This window comes from Pseudochaenichthys georgianus, chromosome 22 (genome assembly GCF_902827115.2).
Source record: "Pseudochaenichthys georgianus chromosome 22, fPseGeo1.2, whole genome shotgun sequence".
NCBI classification, from domain to species: domain Eukaryota; kingdom Metazoa; phylum Chordata; class Actinopteri; order Perciformes; family Channichthyidae; genus Pseudochaenichthys; species Pseudochaenichthys georgianus.
The window spans coordinates 649,995-671,316 of NC_047524.1; the positions used below are offsets into that span (position 1 = coordinate 649,995).

A 21,322-nucleotide genomic window follows, 5' to 3' on the forward strand; every position below is an offset into this window, starting at 1 on the left:
GAGGGGACACATGTTGATGTAGAAGAGACATGAAGAAGAGGGGACACATGTTGATGTAGAAGAGACATGAAGAAGAGGGGACACATGTTGATGTAGAAGAGACATGAAGAAGAGGGGACACGTGTTGATGAAGAAGAGACATGAAGAAGAGGGGACACGTGTTGATGTAGAGAGACATGAAGAAGAGGGGACACATGTTGATGTAGAAGAGACATGAAGAAGAGGGGACACATGTTGATGTAGAAGAGACGTGGAGAGAGGGGACACATGTTGATGAGAAGAGACATGAAGAAGAGGGGACACATGTTGTGATGTAGAAGAGACATGAAGAAGAGGGGACATATGTTGATGTAGAAGAGACATGAAGAAGAGGGGACACATGTTGATGTAGAAGGACATGAAGAAGAGGGGACACGTGTTGATGTAGAAGAGACATGAAGAAGAGGGGACACGTGTTGATGTAGAAGAGACATGGAGAAGAGGGGACACGTGTTGATGTAGAAGAGACATGGAGAAGAGGGGACACGTGTTGATGTCGAAGAGACATGAAGAAGAGCGGACACGTGTTGATGTAGAAGAGACATGGAGAAGAGGGGACACGTGTTGATGTAGAAGAGACATGAAGAAGAGGGGACACGTGTTGATGTAGAAGAGACATGGAGAAGAGGGGACACATGTTGATGTAGAAGAGACATGAAGAAGAGGATTTAGCATAATAGGTGACCTTTAATAAATATACAAAGTACTCGTGTTGGTCTTAACGTGCGGTGTGCAGATGGACGGGACAGGAAGACTCAACCTGCAGGAGTTCAGACATCTGTGGAACAAAATCAAACAGTGGCAGGTGGGAATAAAAACAGCAGCTTCACTTTATATATGTGTACGCTTTACATTAAGTATGAAGTACAATTAAATAGATAATACTACTTATGTGCAATATATATGTTTACCGTAAATAGCTCTGCCTTTTATACTTTCACCAGGCCGCTATATATATATATATTTTCTGCACGCTTCTTGAGTGATTTATTAAGATATAAGCTGACTTTGCTGTAACAATCGTACATGTCCCCTCCTGTGGGACCAATACAGGTATTCTGAAATAGCCAAGTAAAAGGTACATGTATGTCTCATCAGTACTCCAATACATGTACTTAGTTATATCCCTCCGCTGGTTTAAACTATAGTGTTTTGATTTCACGATAAAGACATGAAATGTTATATTTTGTGTCTTCCAGGGAATCTTTAAGCACTATAACGCCGATCAGTTCGGCAGCATCAACAGTTACGAGATGAGGAACGCTGTCAACGATGCAGGTAACAAATCATTACTTTAACATATCAGTTCATCCACTTTACAAAAACACAGATTTGAGTTGTTTCTGCCCAGGTGAAGAGATACCTGTGTATTGACTCTGGTGCGCTTTGATTGCACTGCATGGATGGATGTAATGATGATGGGAATACATATATTTAAAAAATACCCCGTAGCATTGTAAACAAAATTGCATTTAAAGGGGACCTATCATGCAAAATGCACTTTGTGATGTCTTCTCTACATCAACATGTGTCCCCGGTGTGTCGGGGAACTCACGCAGCGTCAGAAAATAAAACCCTCTCTCTTTTCCTCCGTACCCAAATCTCTAAAAACGGGGAACAACGGAGCTGATCCAGATTTGCGTCCGATATGACGTAACATCTGAAATATGGACCCACGGGCCAATCAGAAACGTTGCCATCAGAAACAACGCCCGACTGTTTTGGGCGTAATATGGTCGGTGTTTACATTAGCATCGCTAACACTCAGAGCTAACCTGTGCTGGAGAGCATGTGTGTGAAGAAGCAGGAAGTAGAAAGGAACTCACCTTGTAGTGTAACCGGCAAGAGAGGAATCCTTGATAATCCATGATATGGCGTTTCATCACGGCAGCATTTAGTTTAGACGGTAGCTGCCGGGTTCCGCATGAGCTCAGACCCTCCTCTTTTATCAATTAATTAAAGCTTTATCCCCGAATCAGCACTTTAGAAACAGGAAGTGAAATAGAGGGATATGAGGCATGGCTAGAATGGGAGATCTATTTGGTATTTTGAGCAAAACACTTCATAGACATATTTTTTATATTTTTTTATATATCTGAGACCTAAACATAGCATGATTGGTGACCTTTAAATTGTCCATGTAATACATTATATCAGTTTTATAGCACTGGGTGCATTTTTGTCATCCAGGATAACGAGTAGATGTTTAATTAGTATAACTTATTTTTGACACAAAAATGCATCAAAATAAATGTTGACATTGAAAATACTCCGTAGAAAACATTTAAAGGCTTAAATCAAATGTTGAAGTTCTGATCAGGACTGAAGAGAAATTAAGTTTGGTTTTATCACAGCTTTGAAAGATTAACTATGAATCTGGAAAGACACGTTTTAAAAAAAGGCAGATTTCTCAAAACCTCAGCAAGTAAATCCAAAAATATAAACAACAACATAGTTATGTTATGTTTCTGGAGTTGTTGTTATTTACCATATTATTGTTGATTTAACAATTAAAATGGTACTTATGGAAATCATATTTTTAAATTTAAAGTTGTTATTTACAATATCTATTATTATACCACTAGAAAAAAAAATACTGAATGGTTTGAGGATTATTGAAAAAGCTGCTAAAAAGTAGATTTTGATGCTCTATTTTTTATTTGTACCGGTAATGGTTCGGCAAAGCGTAAACCTGACGCATGAAATATTAGAAAGTGCTCCGTGAAACAGTGAATATATCAGTCATGGACTTTTTAACCTTAACGCTAATTAACTTACCGTTTAGCTGCATGCTACACTTAGAAACCAAACGTAATCTGTGTTGTTGGGATGATTGTTGACGTGTGCACAGGAACTCACCCCCTAATGTTCTCTTCACTGTACAGTCATGTGTCTTGTGTCCCGCTCAGGCTTCCGTCTCAACAACCAGCTGTATGACATCATCACCATGCGCTACGCCAACGAGAACATGAACATCGACTTCGACAGTTTCATCAGCTGTCTGGTGCGACTCGAGGCCATGTTCAGTGAGTCGCTGCTGCACCGACTCCATCACTGACACACGGGGGGGGGGGGGCGTTCCAATATGCACACCAACACACTATGAAGCCTGCCAGAAATACAAAAGGCCAAAAGTGCCAGGATATCCAAATGTCTCATGGCTACTCTGACCCACATTCTTTAAATGGAGAATATATACAGAGGACGTATGTCCCAATTGTATGCATACTATCTGCAACAGTACACATATGGAAGCCATAGTATGTACTAAAGGTAGTTGTATCTGAATCTGTATATTTGTTGCAACAGCTTAAGAACGACCGCCTGATTGGGTTATATAAATACAAATTGAACGATTTATTTTATTAAATGTGTGGCAGTACAAGCTCCCCCCCGGTCTCATCTGATGAGGCGAGTTGATACATCTCTCCCTCATCAAAAGGGAAAATTGTACTTGAGTAAAAGTAGAAGTACTGGGATATTGTACTTGAGTAATAGTAGAAGTACTGGGATATTGTACTTGAGTAAAAGTAGAAGTACTGGGATATTGTACTTGAGTAAAAGTAGAAGTACTGGGATGTTGTACTTGAGTAAAAGTAGAAGTACTGGGATATTGTACTTGAGTAATAGTAGAAGTACTGGGATATTGTACTTGAGTAAAGTAGAAGTACTGGGATATTGTACTTGAGTAATAGTAGAAGTACTGGGATATTGTACTTGAGTAATAGTAGAAGTACTGGGATGTTGTACTTGAGCAAAAGTAGAAGTACTGGGATATTGTACTTGAGCAAAAGTAGAAGTATTGGGATATTGTACTTGAGTAAAAGTAGAAGTAAAGGAAACACTTTGAAGCTTCTTGACCATAATCATCCTCTTGTGAAAAAAAAAAGTACAATTTATGTGTTTTTGCTGTACTTTTTGCAGCAGTATCAACAACTTAATGTAACTGTAAGTATTGCTGTATTCTTGTTCAGGGTTTTTGGATGAGGTGGATCACAATTTTCTCGTTGTTGTTTTGTGTCTCCAGGGGCGTTCCAGGCCTTCGATCAGAACGGAGACGGTACCATTAGACTCAGTGTCCTGGAGGTGAGATTGATCTGAATAAGTGATCTGAATAACCTCTGATTAACTCGGGGGACGAGTGGCACGCAGTTTCAAATCAATTGGGGAAAATAGGACATAAGAATGACAGATTACAACAATGAAAGTACAGACAGTTTGAATGGGCCGTGTATATTAGCAATACCACGGGGCGGTACATTCTATACGCTCTTAAACTTTAAACGATATGTAAAAATCTAATCCTAGGAAAACTCACATGACATGCATTCAAAGGACCCTGTTTTTAATCACTTATTTTTCTAATGAAACCGTAGTTATAGTAAGTTTAATAATTAACATTCTTTCTATGTTACAGTATTTCATTTTACATTCATCCAAATGTATATTTCCTGCTTCGCTCAGTCTCTTGCACAGATGCAAGCTTTGGGTTTCAGATTTAATGGCCAAAACTAGGCTTTACATTTTGTATATTTGGCAAATCGGGAGTATCATTCGGGAGGAGAGAACCGATCCGATGATGAAACCCCCGGGGTCTAGACCCTGGTCGTGGTGAATGGATAGTTGGGGTCGGTCTGAAGGGGAGGGGCTTAGCTTGACCCTGGTCGTGGTGAATGGACAGTTGGGGTCGGTCTGAAGGGGAGGGGCTTAGCTTGACCCTGGTGGTGGTGAATGGATAGTTGGGTCAGTCTGAAGGGGAGGGGCTTAGCTTGACCCTGGTGGTGGTGAATGGATGGTTGGGTTCGGTCTGAAGGGGAAGGGCTTAGCTTGACCCTGGTGGTGGTGAATGGATAGTTGGGGTCGGTCTGAAGGGGAGGGGCTTAGCTGACCCTGGTAGTGGTGAATGGATAGTTGGGCAGTCTCTGAAGGGAGGGGCTTAGCTTGACCCTGGTGAATGGATAGTTGGTTCGGTCTGAAGGGGAGGGGCTTAGCTTGAACCTGGTGGTGGTGAATGAAGAGTTGGGGTCGGTCTGAAGGGGAGGGGCTTAGCTTGACCCTGGTGAATGGATAGTTGGGTTCGGTCTGAAGGGGAGGGGCTTAGCTTGAACCTGGTGGTGGTGAATGGATAGTTGGGTTCGGTTTGAATGGGAGGGGCTTAGCTTGACCCTGGTGGTGGTGAATGGATAGTTGGGGTCGGTCTGAAGGGGAGGGGCTTAGCTTGACCCTGGTGGTGGTGAATGGATAGTTGGGTTCGGTCTGAAGGGGAGGGGCTTAGCTTGACCCTGGTGGTGGTGAATGGATAGTTGGGTTCGGTCTGAAGGGGAGGGGCTTAGCTTGACCCTGGTGGTGGTGAATGGATAGTTGGGTTCGGTCTGAAGGGGAGGTGGTGGGGGGGGGGGGGGGTGGTGGTGAATGATAGTTGGGTCGGTCTGAAGGGGAGGGGCTTAGCTGACCCTGGTGAATGGATAGTTGGGTTCGGTCTGAAGGGGAGGGGCTTATCTTACCTGGTGGTGGTGAATGGATAGTTGGGTTCGGTTGAAGGGAGGGGCTTAGCTTGACCCTGGTGGTGGTGAATGGATAGTTGGGTTCGGTCCTGAAGGGGAGGGGCTTAGCTTGACCTGGTGGTGGTGAATGGATAGTTGGTTCGGTCTGAAGGGGAGGGGCTTAGCTTGACCCTGGTGGAATGGTAGTTGGGTTCGGTCTGAAGGGGAGGGGCTTAGCTTGAACCTGGTGGTGGTGAATGGATAGTTGGGTTCGGTCTGAAGGGGAGGGCTTAGCTTGACCCTGGTGGTGGTGAATGAAGTTGGGTTCGGTCTGAAGGGGAGGGGCTTAGCTTGACCCTGGTGGTGGTGAATGGATAGTTTGGTTCGGTCTGAAGGGGAGGGGCTTAGCTTGACCCTGGTGGTGGTGAATGGATAGTTGGGGTCGGTCTGAAGGGGAGTGGCTTAGCTTGACCCTGGTGTGGTGATGGATAGTTGGGGTTCGGTCTGAAGGGGAGGGCTTAGCTTGACCCTGGTGGTGTGAATGGATAGTTGGGTTCGGTCTGAAGGGGAGTGCTTAGCTTGACCCTGGTGGTGGTGAATGGATAGTTGGGGTCGGTCTGAAGGGGAGTGGCTTAGCTTGACCCTGGTGGTGGTGAATGGATAGTTGGGTCGGTCTGAAGGGGAGGGCTTAGCTTGCCCTGGTATTGGTGAATGGATATTTGGGGTCGTCTGAAGGGGATGGCTTAGCTTGACCCTGTGGGTGTGAATGGATAGTTGGGTCGGTCTGAAGGGAGTGGCTTAGCTTGACCCTGGTGTGGTGATGGATAGTTGGGGTCGGTCTGAAGGGGAGGGGGCTTAGCTTGACCCTGGTCTGAAGGGGAGTGGCTTAGCTTGACCCGGATTCAGAGGGACCGGAGTGAAAAGGGGTGGAGGGGGGTTGCGTCGAGTCACCTGAAATGACAGCTGTCAAGGGGAGAGCAGATTTAAAAGGGTTAGCAGAGTATTGCAGTTTTCTGTTGTCTACCTCGGGCCATTACGGGTTCCAGCTTCACCGCTGCAGGAAGGGAGGACATGTTCATAATAAGTGAATTCATATTGTATTTCCCCTCTTCCTCCTCAGTGGCTCCAGCTGACCATGTACGCCTGAAGAGGCTCCTCCTCCTCCAGGTGAGATCCACGAGGACCAGACCTGCCGCCTTTACCTCAAACTCAGTGTGCCGTCGTTAGCTCTCATAATCCTCACCTTGAGACTGAACCCCCCCCCCAAATCTGCTCTTCCTCTCCAGAACTGTCCACCATGCTTCACTCTGCATAGCGCCTCTGTGTCGGTCTCTAACTCCTGTCAAACATCAGTCTCTCCTTTTCAGCCATCTTTATTTTATTTAAAAAGAAACCCTTGTTCAGTATTCTCTCTCAGGCACCACACACACACACAACCTCTTTTCTCTGTCACGGTGACTCCTACTTCTTCTACTGTTTTAAAATGAGTAGCATACTTCCTGTATTCATCCACGGCTCTCTGGTGGACGGTGAATAAACACTAAATCACCCTGTGTTCATCCCATTGCATCCCGCGTGTTTCTGTGGATACATTCTGAAGAATCGGTCGCATTGGATGGACATACTCAGGCTTTTTTTTGTTCATCTCAGCTCCAGAAAGAAGGACATATAAACCCCCCCTTATCATGATTAAATGTGGAGCTGATGATTTTTTATTAAAGGTTAAAATATGGATTTGAAAGCGTATGGCTAAAGGGTTGGACTGCTGCTTTTTTGTGATTTTTTTCCTTATTATTAAGGCTTTGGTCAAATGAGTGTACTGCATTTTAACAATTTTAACCAAATAAATACAATTAATGTGTAGTTATTGCGTCACTGGTACAGTTGATGAGAAAGTGTGGTACTATGTAAGAAAAAGACACGGAGATTTGTTTTATGATGTTGCACCATTTATTATAATTATTATTAACATTGCTTAAAAAAGTATCTCTTCAAAACTTTGATAACAACTGAAAAACTTGAAGAAACTCAGGCGTGCCGGGTCGGAGGGGAAGTGCACGCTTTCCCTCGGATATCAAACAAAAGAAACGAGGCGAGTTTGGAAAATGGCGGCTGTGAAACACTCAATGTTGATGTAGAAGAGACATGAAGAAGAGGGGACACATGTTGATGTAGAAGAGACATGAAGAAGAGGGGACACATGTTGCTGTAGAAGAGACATGAAGAAGAGGGGACACGTGTTGATGAAGAAGAGACATGAAGAAGAGGGGACACGTGTTGATGTAGAAGAGACATGAAGAAGAGGGGACACATGTTGATGTAGAAGAGACATGAAGAAGAGGGGACACATGTTGATGTAGAAGAGACGTGGAGGAGAGGGGACACATGTTGATGTAGAAGAGACATGAAGAAGAGGGGACACATGTTGATGTAGAAGAGACATGAAGAAGAGGGGACATATGTTGATGTAGAAGAGACATCGAAGAACGAGGGGACACCATGTTGATGTAGAAGAGGACATGAAGAAGAGGGGACCCGTGTTGATGTAGAAGAGATCATGAAGAAGAGGGGACACGTGTTGATGTAGAAGAGACATGGAGAAGAGGGGGACACGTGTGATGTAGAAGAGAGACATGGAGAAGAGGGGGACACGTGTTGATGTCGAAGAGACATGAAGAAGAGCGGACACGTGTTGATGTAGAAGAGACATGGAGAAGAGGGGACACGTGTTGATGTAGATAGAAGAGACATGAAGAAGAGGGGACACGTGTTGATGTAGAAGAGACATGAAGAAGAGGGGACACATGTTGATGTAGAAGAGACATGAAGAAGAGCATTTAGCATAATAGGTGACCTTTAATAAATATACAACAGTACTCGTTGTTGGTCTTAACGTGCGGGTGTGCAGATGGACGGGACAGGAAGACTCAACCTGCAGGAGTTCAGACATCTGTGGAACAAAATCAAACAGTGGCAGGTGGGAATAAAAACAGCAGCTTCACTTTATATATGTGTACGCTTTACATTAAGTATGAAGTACAATTAAATAGATAATACTACTTATGTGCAATATATATGTTACCGTAAATAGCTCTGCCTTTTATACTTTCACCAGGCCGCTATATATATATATATTTTCTGCACGCTTCTTGAGTGATTTATTAAGATATAAGCTGACTTTGCTGTAACATCGTACATGTCCCCTCCTGTGGGACCAATACAGGTATTCTGAAATAGCCAAGTTAAAAGGTACATGTATGTCTCATCAGTACTCCAATACATGTACTTAGTTATATCCCTCCGCTGGTTTAAACTATAGTGTTTGATTTCACGATAAAGACATGAAATGTTATATTTTGTGTCTTCCAGGGAATCTTTAAGCACTATAACGCCGATCAGTTCGGCAGCATCAACAGTTACGAGATGAGGAACGCTGTCAACGATGCAGGTAACAAATCATTACTTTAACATATCAGTTCATCCACTTTACAAAAACACAGATTTGAGTTGTTTCTGCCCAGGTGAAGAGATACCTGTGTATTGACTCTGGTGCGCTTTGATTGCATGCATGGATGGAGTAATGATGATGGGAATACATATATTTAAAAAATACCCCGTAGCATTGTAAACAAAATTGCATTTAAAGGGGACCTATCATGCAAAATGCACTTTGTGATGTCTTCTCTACATCAACACGTGTCCCCGGTGTGTCGGGGAACTCACGCAGCGTCAGAAAATAAAACCCTCTCTCTTTTCCTCCGTACCCAAATCTCTAAAAACGGGGAACAACGGAGCTGATCCAGATTTGCGTCCGATATGACGTAACATCTGAAATATGGACCCACGGGCCAATCAGAAACGTTGCCATCAGAAACAACGCCCGACTGTTTTGGGCGTAATATGGTCGGTGTTTACATTAGCATCGCTAACACTCAGAGCTAACCTGTGCTGGAGAGCATGTGTGTGAAGAAGCAGGAAGTAGAAAGGAACTCACCTTGTAGTGTAACCGGCAAGAGAGGAATCCTTGATAATCCATGATATGGCGTTTCATCACGGCAGCATTTAGTTTAGACGGTAGCTGCCGGGTTCCGCATGAGCTCAGACCCCTCCTCTTTTATCAATTAATTAAAGCTTTATCCCCGAATCAGCACTTTAGAAACAGGAAGTGAAATAGAGGGATATGAGGCATGGCTAGAATGGGAGATCTATTTGGTATTTTGAGCAAAACACTTCATAGACATATTTTTTATATTTTTTTATATATCTGAGACCTAAACATAGCATGATTGGTGACCTTTAAATTGTCCATGTAATACATTATATCAGTTTTATAGCACTGGGTGCATTTTTGTCATCCAGGATAACGAGTAGATGTTTAATTAGTATAACTTATTTTTGACACAAAAATGCATCAAAATAAATGTTGACATTGAAAATACTCCGTAGAAAACATTTAAAGGCTTAAATCAAATGTTGAAGTTCTGATCAGGACTGAAGAGAAATTAAGTTTGGTTTTATCACAGCTTGAAAGATTAACTATGAATCTGGAAAGACACGTTTTAAAAAAAGGCAGATTTCTCAAAACCTCAGCAAGTAAATCCAAAAATATAAACAACAACATAGTTATGTTATGTTTCTGGAGTTGTTGTTATTTACCATATTTATTGTTGATTTAACAATTAAAATGGTACTTATGGAAATCATATTTTTAAATTTAAAGTTGTTATTTACAATATCTATTATTATACCACTAGAAAAAAAATACTGAATGGTTTGAGGATTATTGAAAAAGCTGCTAAAAAGTAGATTTTGATGCTCTATTTTTTATTTGTACCGGTAATGGTTCGGCAAAGCGTAAACCTGACGCATGAAATATTAGAAAGTGCTCCGTGAAAACAGTGAATATATCAGTCATGGACTTTTTAACCTTAACGCTAATTAACTTACCGTTTAGCTGCATGCTACACTTAGAAACCAAACGTAATCTGTGTTGTTGGGATGATTGTTGACGTGTGCACAGGAACTCACCCCCCTAATGTTCTCTTCACTGTACAGTCATGTGTCTTGTGTCCCGCTCAGGCTTCCGTCTCAACAACCAGCTGTATGACATCATCACCATGCGCTACGCCAACGAGAACATGAACATCGACTTCGACAGTTTCATCAGCTGTCTGGTGCGACTCGAGGCCATGTTCAGTGAGTCGCTGCTGCACCGACTCCATCACTGACACACGGGGGGGGGGGGGGCGTTCCAATATGCACACCAACACACTATGAAGCCTGCCAGAAATACAAAAGGCCAAAAGTGCCAGGATATCCAAATGTCTCATGGCTCTTCTGGCTACTCTGACCCACATTCTTTAAATGGAGAATATATACAGAGGACGTATGTCCCAATTGTATGCATACTATCTGCAACAGTACACATCTATGGAAGCCATAGTATGTACTAAAGGTAGTTGTATCTGAATCTGTATATATTTGTTGCAACAGCTTAAGAACGACCGCCTGATTGGGTTATATAAATACAAATTGAACGATTTATTTTATTAAATGTGTGGCAGTACAAGCTCCCCCCCGGTCTCATCTGATGAGGCGAGTTGATACATCTCTCCCTCATCAAAAGGGAAATATTGTACTTGAGTAAAAGTAGAAGTACTGGGATATTGTACTTGAGCAAAAGTAGAAGTATTGGGATATTGTACTTGAGTAAAAGTAGAAGTACTGGGATATTGTACTTGAGTAATAGTAGAAGTACTGGGATATTGTACTTGAGCAAAAGTAGAAGTACTGGGATATTGTACTTGAGTAATAGTAGAAGTACTGGGATATTGTACTTGAGCAAAAGTAGAAGTACTGGGATATTGTACTTGAGCAAAAGTAGAAGTACTGGGATATTGTACTTGAGTAATAGTAGAAGTACTGGGATATTGTACTTGAGCAAAAGTAGAAGTACTGGGATATTGTACTTGAGCAAAAGTAGAAGTATTGGGATATTGTACTTGAGTAAAAGTAGAAGTAAAGGAAACACTTTGAAGCTTCTTGACCATAATCATCCTCTTGTGAAAAAAAAAAGTACAATTTATGTGTTTTTGCTGTACTTTTTGCAGCAGTATCAACAACTTAATGTAACTGTAAGTATTGCTGTATTCTTGTTCAGGGTTTTTGGATGAGGTGGATCACAATTTTCTCGTTGTTGTTTTGTGTCTCCAGGGGCGTTCCAGGCCTTCGATCAGAACGGAGACGGTACCATTAGACTCAGTGTCCTGGAGGTGAGATTGATCTGAATAAGTGATCTGAATAACCTCTGATTAACTCGGGGGACGAGTGGCACGCAGTTTCAAATCAATTGGGGAAAATAGGACATAAGAATGACAGATTACAACAATGAAAGTACAGACAGTTTGAATGGGCCGTGTATATTAGCAATACCACGGGGCGGTACATTCTATACGCTCTTAAACTTTAAACGATATGTAAAAATCTAATCCTAGGAAAACTCACATGACATGCATTCAAAGGACCCTGTTTTTAATCACTTATTTTTCTAATGAAACCGTAGTTATGTAAGTTTAATAATTAACATTCTTTCTATGTTACAGTATTTCATTTTACATTCATCCAAATGTATATTTCCTGCTTCGCTCAGTCTCTTGCACAGATGCAAGCTTTGGGTTTCAGATTTAATGGCCAAAACTAGGCTTTACATTTTGTATATTTGGCAAATCGGGAGTATCATTCGGGAGGAGAGAACCGATCCGATGAAACCCCCCGGGGTCTAGACCCTGGTCGTGGTGAATGGATAGTTGGGGTCGGTCTGAAGGGGAGGGGCTTAGCTTGACCCTGGTCGTGGTGAATGGATAGTTGGGGTCGGTCTGAAGGGGAGGGGCTTAGCTTGACCCTGGTGGTGGTGAATGGATAGTTGGGTCAGTCTGAAGGGGAGGGGCTTAGCTTGACCCTGGTGGTGGTGAATGGATGGTTGGGTTCGGTCTGAAGGGGAAGGGCTTAGCTTGACCCTGGTGGTGGTGAATGGATAGTTGGGGTCGGTCTGAAGGGGAGGGGCTTAGCTTGACCCTGGTAGTGGTGAATGGATAGTTGGGTCAGTCTGAAGGGGAGGGGCTTAGCTTGACCCTGGTGAATGGATAGTTGGGTTCGGTCTGAAGGGGAGGGGCTTAGCTTGAACCTGGTGGTGGTGAATGAAGAGTTGGGGTCGGTCTGAAGGGGAGGGGCTTAGCTTGACCCTGGTGAATGGATAGTTGGGTTCGGTCTGAAGGGGAGGGGCTTAGCTTGAACCTGGTGGTGGTGAATGGATAGTTGGGTTCGGTTTGAATGGGAGGGGCTTAGCTTGACCCTGGTGGTGGTGAATGGATAGTTGGGTTCGGTCTGAAGGGGAGGGGCTTAGCTTGACCCTGGTGGTGGTGAATGGATAGTTGGGTTCGGTCTGAAGGGGAGGGGCTTAGCTTGACCCTGGTGGTGGTGAATGGATAGTTGGGTTCGGTCTGAAGGGGAGGGGCTTAGCTTGACCCTGGTGGTGGTGAATGGATAGTTGGGTTCGGTCTGAAGGGGAGGGGCTTAGCTTGACCCTGGTGGTGGTGAATGAAGAGTTGGGGTCGGTCTGAAGGGGAGGGGCTTAGCTTGACCCTGGTGAATGGATAGTTGGGTTCGGTCTGAAGGGGAGGGGCTTAGCTTGAACCTGGTGGTGGTGAATGGATAGTTGGGTTCGGTTTGAATGGGAGGGGCTTAGCTTGACCCTGGTGGTGGTGAATGGATAGTTGGGTTCGGTCTGAAGGGGAGGGGCTTAGCTTGACCCTGGTGGTGGTGAATGGATAGTTGGGTTCGGTCTGAAGGGGAGGGGCTTAGCTTGACCCTGGTGAATGGATAGTTGGGTTCGGTCTGAAGGGGAGGGGCTTAGCTTGAACCTGGTGGTGGTGAATGGATAGTTGGGTTCGGTCTGAAGGGGAGGGGCTTAGCTTGACCCTGGTGGTGGTGAATGAAGAGTTGGGGTCGGTCTGAAGGGGAGGGGCTTAGCTTGACCCTGGTGAATGGATAGTTGGGTTCGGTCTGAAGGGGAGGGGCTTAGCTTGACCCTGGTGGTGGTGAATGGATAGTTGGGGTCGGTCTGAAGGGGAGTGGCTTAGCTTGACCCTGGTGGTGGTGAATGGATAGTTGGGTTCGGTCTGAAGGGGAGGGGCTTAGCTTGACCCTGGTGGTGGTGAATGGATAGTTGGGTTCGGTCTGAAGGGGAGGGGCTTAGCTTGACCCTGGTGGTGGTGAATGGATAGTTGGGGTCGGTCTGAAGGGGAGTGGCTTAGCTTGACCCTGGTGGTGGTGAATGGATAGTTGGGTTCGGTCTGAAGGGGAGGGGCTTAGCTTGACCCTGGTATTGGTGAATGGATAGTTGGGGTCGGTCTGAAGGGGAGTGGCTTAGCTTGACCCTGGTGGTGGTGAATGGATAGTTGGGGTCGGTCTGAAGGGGAGTGGCTTAGCTTGACCCTGGTGGTGGTGAATGGATAGTTGGGGTCGGTCTGAAGGGGAGGGGCTTAGCTTGACCCTGGTCTGAAGGGGAGTGGCTTAGCTTGACCCTGGATTCAGAGGGACCGGAGGTGAAAAGGGGTGGAGGGGGGTTGCGTCGAGTCACCTGAAATGACAGCTGTCAGAGGGGAGAGCAGATTTAAAAGGGTTAGCAGAGTATTGCAGTTTCTGTGTGTCTACCTCGGGCCATTACGGGTGTCCAGCTTCACCGCTGCAGGAAGGGAGGACATGTTCATAATAAGTGAATTCATATTGTATTTCCCCTCTTCCTCCTCAGTGGCTCCAGCTGACCATGTACGCCTGAAGAGGCTCCTCCTCCTCCAGGTGAGATCCACGAGGACCAGACCTGCCGCCTTTACCTCAAACTCAGTGTGCCGTCGTTAGCTCTCATAATCCTCACCTTGAGACTGAACCCCCCCCCCCAAATCTGCTCTTCCTCTCCAGAACTGTCCACCATGCTTCACTCTGCATAGCGCCTCTGTGTCGGTCTCTAACTCCTGTCAAACATCAGTCTCTCCTTTTCAGCCATCTTTATTTTATTTAAAAAGAAACCCTTGTTCAGTATTCTCTCTCAGGCACCACACACACACACAACCTCTTTTCTCTGTCACGGTGACTCCTACTTCTTCTACTGTTTTAAAATGAGTAGCATACTTCCTGTATTCATCCACGGCTCTCTGGTGGACGGTGAATAAACACTAAATCACCCTGTGTTCATCCCATTGCATCCCGCGTGTTTCTGTGGATACATTCTGAAGAATCGGTCGCATTGGATGGACATACTCAGGCTTTTTTTTGTTCATCTCAGCTCCAGAAAGAAGGACATATAAACCCCCCCCTTATCATGATTAAATGTGGAGCTGATGATTTTTTATTAAAGGTTAAAATATGGATTTGAAAGCGTATGGCTAAAGGGTTGGACTGCTGCTTTTTTGTGATTTTTTTTCCTTATTATTAAGGCTTTGGTCAAATGAGTGTACTGCATTTTTAACAATTTTAACCAAATAAATACAATTAATGTGTAGTTATTGCGTCACTGGTACAGTTGATGAGAAAGTGTGGTACTATGTAAGAAAAAGACACGGAGATTTGTTTTATGATGTTGCACCATTTATTATAATTATTATTAACATTGCTTAAAAAAGTATCTCTTCAAAACTTTGATAACAACTGAAAAACTTGAAGAAACTCAGGCGTGCCGGGTCGGAGGGGAAGTGCACGCTTTCCCTCGGATATCAAACAAAAGAAACGAGGCGAGTTTGGAAAATGGCGGCTGTGAGAACACTCAAAAGAGCATCAGCTGGGCTTTTTTTAAACGGGTTAAAATTAGTTTTTTAAAAAAGTTGTTTTAGGGTGAGTATGGCATGGGAGATGAATCCTAATTCTTTCCGTCAAACACCTCCTCGAAACTTCCTTCACCTCCACACTTCATTAGAAAACTGTCTTCACTGTGGAGAATAACACGCCTGCTCCATGCTACGAATATATTAAATAAATTCCTTCAAAAATAAAGATTGGGTCGTACAGACAGAACGATACTCGGAACACTCACTCGGGCTCTGCAGACAAAGGAAAAACTCTGTCCGCACTTAGGGAGATTAAACACCCCTAAACATGTAGACACACACACACACATCACGTCTTGGCTCTGTTCTCACGGCAAATTTTTCAAATGGCAACTTCAGGCCAAATCACACAACACTGCACCAAAGTCCCTCAACGCCTTTTATCACCGAGCAAAACTGAAAACTAAAAAAGAAAAGGGATTATTTGTTTAAAGTCGGAATTCTGAGAAAAAAGTTAAAATGTTTTGACTAAAATCAGAATTCTGCGATTCAATTCCATTTGTTTTTGTTTAAAGTCGGAATTTTGAGAATAAAGTCGGATTTGTTTTTGTTTAAAGTCGGAATTTTGAGAATAAAGTCCGATTTGTTTTTGTTTAAAGTCGGATTTTTTTAGATTAAAGTCGGAATTCTGAGAAAACATTCTGCAATCTCAGAATTCTGACTTTCCAACTTTAATCCCTCAAAAAATATATCCATGTCGCCCTCAACCTCTTCCGTAGCCCCTAAGCAAAACGTTAAAAATGATTCCCTGAAAACAAAAAGGTATTCTTGTCACTTCAAGGACACTCCTTCAAGGACACTAAAATACTAAAAACGTGAACTTTTAATCACTTGTCGTAAAAAGTGAAAAATGGCAACTTGAGAAAAAAAAAAAAACGTTGCTCGACATGACAAATCACAACAACAATAAAAACATCTCTGAGCCCATGCCACGAAGAAGTCGTCAAACTGTTTCAACATAAAAGCGCGACCGCCCCCCCCCCCCCTTAAACACACCGGCAACACACTGGAGTTTCTTCAATAAAAAAAGGGTCTTATATTTGGTCAGTGGAACGGGAACTGCTGACAGGAACAGCCCTCGGATAGTTGTATGGTTGGATTCCAACACCGAACATAAAGGATGGAGTCGTCGTTAGAGGAGAGCGCCCCCCCAATATGGGAGGTTAACAGGCGGGGAGGCGGGACAAAGGGGAGGACTTAAGGCTCCACTTCAGTCTCCTCCTCGGCGTGTTTCTGCATGTGCAGCTGCAACACCTGCAAAATAAATAAATACAAATTCAATAAATTATCTTTTTAAGTGGGAGAACTTGCACAATTGGTGGCTGACGAAATACTTTTTTGCCCCACTGTATCTGCATTGTGCCTCCACGTACCAAATAGACACGATAACGGTGTGTTTTGTACCTGCTTGGAGCTGTTGCGGGTGCAGAAGAACTCATCACATTTCTTCCAGCGGCACTTCAGGCTCTGAGAGGAAGAGGAGCTGTGGTCGCTGATCAGGTGCTGCTGAAGGTGCTCCATCAGCCCGAACACCAGGGAGCAGCCGTGCCACTGCGCACACACACACACACACACATTATTATAACAGAGTGAAAGACATACAGCATTTAAGAAAATGTCCAAGGCGGAGATTTCTGATTGGCTGGGCGGATTGCAAGCCACGCCCCGTAAAACTTTGTGAAGCCGCCATTTTAACAGGTGAGGTCAAGACAGAAATGCACTATCTCCTAAGGAAATACGAAATGTTCTGTAATAAATTCAACTGTGTTATTTCAGATATCTTTTTTAAACGATGCCCCTCCTCTTACCCCGCAGCGGTAGTTCTGCATCAGGTTCAGCTTCACCGCCTGCACACTGCCATCGTAACAACCTGTGTAGATCTGAAACACAAGACACATGCATGAAGATCTGATGGTGGATATCAGTGTGTAGTGTCTCTACTTTAAAGAGTCCTCTCCTGCTGATGTCCAGGTGTATATCAGTATGTAGTGTCTCTACTTTAAAGAGTCCTCTCCTGCTGATGTCCAGGTGTATATCAGTATGTAGTGTCTCTACTTTAAAGAGTCCTCTCCTGCTGATGTTCAGGTGTATATCAGTATGTAGTGTCTCTACTTTAAAGAGTCCTCTCCTGCTGATGTTCAGGTGTATATCAGTATGTAGTGTCTCTACTTTAAAGAGTCCTCTCCTGCTGATGTTCAGGTGTATATCAGTATGTAGTGTCTCTACTTTAAAGAGTCCTCTCCTGCTGATGTTCAGGTGTATATCAGTATGTAGTGTCTCTACTTTAAAGAGTCCTCTCCTGCTGATGTCCAGGTGTATATCAGTATGTAGTGTCTCTACTTTAAAGAGTCCTCTCCTGCTGATGTCCAGGTGTATATCAGTATGTAGTGTCTCTACTTTAAAGAGTCCTCTCCTGCTGATGTTCAGGTGTATATCAGTATGTAGTGTCTCTACTTTAAAGAGTCCTCTCCTGCTGATGTTCAGGTGTATATCAGTATGTAGTGTCTCTACTTTAAAGAGTCCTCTCCTGCTGATGTTCAGGTGTATATCAGGATGTAGTGTCTCTACTTTAAAGAGTCCTCTCCTGCTGATGTTCCCCAGTTGACCTGGCATGTAGCTAAAGGGACACTCACCATGTTCTTGTGGACAGTCATACACATCACCATGTCCTTGTGTCCTCCGTAGACCTGCAGCTGCTCGTGAGACTGTGACAGAAACACAAGTTAAAGAGTTACTTCAGAGAGTTCTTAAAAGACTGACGATATGATTTCTCTTAGTGATGTTTTGAGGGTGCAGACCAGCAGATCGTAGACTCGGACCAGTTTGTCCAGACAGGCGGTCACCATCACCTTCCCGAGGACAGAAACCACGGTAACAGCGTGACTGTGGCCCTTATACACACGCACCAGCTCTCCAGTCTGCAGGGAATAAACCGTCGTTGAAACTCAAGTGCATTCTGAAAGTCATGTTGGAAGAATACGGAGGAAGACTCACATGGATGTTGTGGGCGTAGACACACTGATCGCTGGATCCGCTGAACACCAGATCGTTCACCACCTGAGAGAGAGAGGCGAGGAGGGTGAGAAGACAGAAAGGCGGAACAGAAAGAAGTGGCGGAGAAATGAAGCATGCTGTTCTTCACATCTGCGATTGTGTCTTTTCCACAGAACGGCAACACTCCCCATTATATGTTTCATTTGTGTCCACTTGACTGTCTCCTCCATGACTTCCTGTTTGTGTTCTGTTAGCTTTTATTTTATTTATTTTTAATTTATTTTTTTTTTATTTATTTTTTGGTCATGAAAGGCGCCTAAAAATAAAATGTATTATTATTATTATTATTATTATTATTATTATTATTATTATTATTATTATTATTAAAGGAAACGTCTGTGTAGCAATGCAGTGGGAGACACGGTGGAGCTTTTGATGTCAAACACTGGAGGTTTATTTGGAGTTACGGCCGGAGAATTCACATCACAATCACAGCAGTCACGGTGAGACTGCACGGGTGGTTGCCACGCCAACTCTGGAGCGCCTCTCTCTCGTCAGCCCATTGAACTGGTTTCACAGAGTAATCATCATATCTTGATAAGATAGTTTAACCAGTTGGGCACACTGAGTCACCTGCGTCCGTCACTTATGGCCTCGAAGATGTCACACCTCGGAGTCCACAAAGAAGGAAGTGTCCCAGTGCACCCACAACAAAGACCGTCTGTGACCTAGGGTCGACCGGGCACAGAATGGGAACAATAACATTAAGGCTCAAGCAGCCTATGTCCTTAAAGGAGATGAACAGACGTCAGGGTTGGTCCTGTACGTCATATCTAGGAGTCTAGGTCAATAAGTGTTCGTGAACGGCTTTAAATCAAAACCTAATAAAAATCTGCTCAAAGGTCGTTCGGAGACTTCCTGACTCACAGCCCATAATAACCCGAGAGGCTGACCAGCAGCGTCCTCTGGGACCCAAAGCATGCTCTGACGGAGAATATGAACCGCTACCATCTGATGGAGATCAATCAAGTCAGCCTGAAGCATCCTTTGTGCTCCAGGCTGACCTCTCAGTGAACACAGAGCTGAGTCCAGATCAGACGCTGAAGGCTCTCAGAGCATCTCTCACTGATCGAGTTGTTCTGTTCAATGCTTGTTGTTCATGTGTCGTGTCTTGATGTGTGTCTGTTGGTGTGAAGCGAGGAGCATCTCAGACTTGATCATTAAAGTATTATCGTATGTCACCTTCATGCAGAGCACGGTCTTGGTGTGGCCCTCCAGAGTTCTCAGCAGGAGGCCGCTCTTAGCGTCCCTCACGCTGATGGTGTTGTCGTAGGATCCGACCAATAGGATCCTCCTCGCTCCTTCCTGAGAGGAGGCCATGCAGCTCACGCCCCGAGGACCGTGGCACTCAAACACATCCATCTGCTTATTGGTCTAAACAAACAACAAGATTAGTTAGTGAGTTAGTGACCGTACTTTTCGGACTATAAGCCGCGACTTTTCCCCCCATTTTTGTAGTACCGCTAACGGCCACTAGGGAACCTCCTGAATCTATGGGTTTTACAGGTAAAATTAACCACCTTAACACGACGGGCTCTATGACCGGTCCGCGCCCGCCACCTTTAAGCGGCGGGCTCCAGCAGGAAAAGCTGGAGGCCGGAAAAGAGTGAGACAGGTAGCGCGCCAAAGTAAAAGTGGAACCGAGAGACAGAACGAGAGCAAGACAGACGGACAATTTAGCTGCTGCGGCTTATATGCAGGTGCGCTTTATAGTCCGACAAGTACGGTAGTTAGGGGCTGCGTCATGTTTTACCCAAAGCTAGCTGACATGCATCAAGTAGAAAACAACCATTGTTCTGTGACGGCTCATATGAAGTCTTGGTCTTACACTTCTTTTCAATGTATAACGATAAAAGACGTTACTACAGAATAACATTTCAGTCACATTCCGATGTTTATCGCCACCACTTCGAAATAAGTCATGACGTTTTTTATATTGCACCGTCTCTCACCTTGAGGTTAAAGGTCACCACGGTGCCGTTTGCCAGTCCGGCGTACAGCGTTTTCCACCGACTGTGGAGGCAGAGGACTCTGTCTGAGAGAGGGAACTGCTGCTCCAGCTCCCGCGTCTGAGGACCGGGGAGAGAGAATGTGCTTTAAGGCGAGTACAGTGCAACATGTGGCGCCCATAATAAGAGATTATCGTTTTGTTCACAATTGTATGATTTCAATCTTTAGTTTCCTATTTTCTCTAACACTAAGGTGTCGTTGATTGTTGGAGCACGAGGGACAAAGTTACATGTTGCTCACCTTCAGGTTGTAGCAGCAGATGGTCTGGTCACTGGACCCGGAGTAGAGGCGATGGTGGAGGCTCGGAGCTGCAGAGACCAGCAGGCAGCTCACCTTGGAGCTGTGGCCCTCAAACACTCCCACACACTTGCGACTCTGCAGACACGGGGAGAACCAGAAATTAGACATGTTTTCAATATACCGTACTTTCCGGACTATAAAGCGCACCTGCATATAAGCCGCAGCAGCTAAATTGTCCGTCTGTCTTGCTCTCGTTCTGTTTCTCGGTTCCACTTTTACTTTGGCGCGCTACCTGTCTCACTCTTTTCCGGCCTCCAGCTTTTCCTGCTGGAGCCCGCCGCTTAAAGGTGGCGGGCGTGGACCGGTCCTAGAGCCCATAGTGTTAAGGTGGTTAATTTTACCTGTAAAATCCATAGATTTAGGAGGTTCCCTAGTGGCCGTTAGCTGTACAAAAAGAATGGGGAAAAAGTCGCGGCTTATAGTCCGAAAAGTACGGTAAAAGTTTCGCTAAAACAAAATACTTATTTGGGAAGTCGAGTGTAGCTGCGAGGAAAGCATCCACAAAGAAATGGCTCAAACCAAACAGCCCATCTATAGATGATTGGTACGACATCATTT

General features: G+C 44.3%; 2 protein-coding genes across 2 annotated transcripts in view; one reads left to right on the plus strand and one right to left on the minus strand.

Annotated features, from left to right (window-relative positions):
* Positions 1-15,078, plus strand: part of capn3a (calpain 3a, (p94)) — a 26,301-nt gene extending 11,223 nt beyond the window's left edge. The window contains 9 exon segments of the mRNA XM_071201660.1: positions 789-844; positions 1,239-1,317; positions 2,949-3,065; positions 4,067-4,125; positions 8,431-8,499; positions 8,892-8,970; positions 10,602-10,718; positions 11,736-11,794; positions 14,332-15,078. Coding sequence (XP_071057761.1) covers positions 789-844; positions 1,239-1,317; positions 2,949-3,065; positions 4,067-4,125; positions 8,431-8,499; positions 8,892-8,970; positions 10,602-10,718; positions 11,736-11,794; positions 14,332-14,358 — 662 coding nt within the window. The 3' untranslated portion in view covers positions 14,359-15,078.
* A 745-nt stretch (positions 15,079-15,823) lies between these two features.
* Positions 15,824-21,322, minus strand: part of znf106a (zinc finger protein 106a) — a 32,878-nt gene continuing 27,379 nt past the window's right edge. Inside the window, 9 exon segments of the mRNA XM_071201679.1 lie at positions 15,824-16,654; positions 16,805-16,951; positions 17,209-17,280; positions 18,034-18,105; positions 18,199-18,318; positions 18,395-18,457; positions 19,637-19,828; positions 20,407-20,523; positions 20,705-20,839. Of these exon segments, the coding sequence (XP_071057780.1) occupies positions 16,598-16,654; positions 16,805-16,951; positions 17,209-17,280; positions 18,034-18,105; positions 18,199-18,318; positions 18,395-18,457; positions 19,637-19,828; positions 20,407-20,523; positions 20,705-20,839 (975 nt within the window). The 3' untranslated portion in view covers positions 15,824-16,597.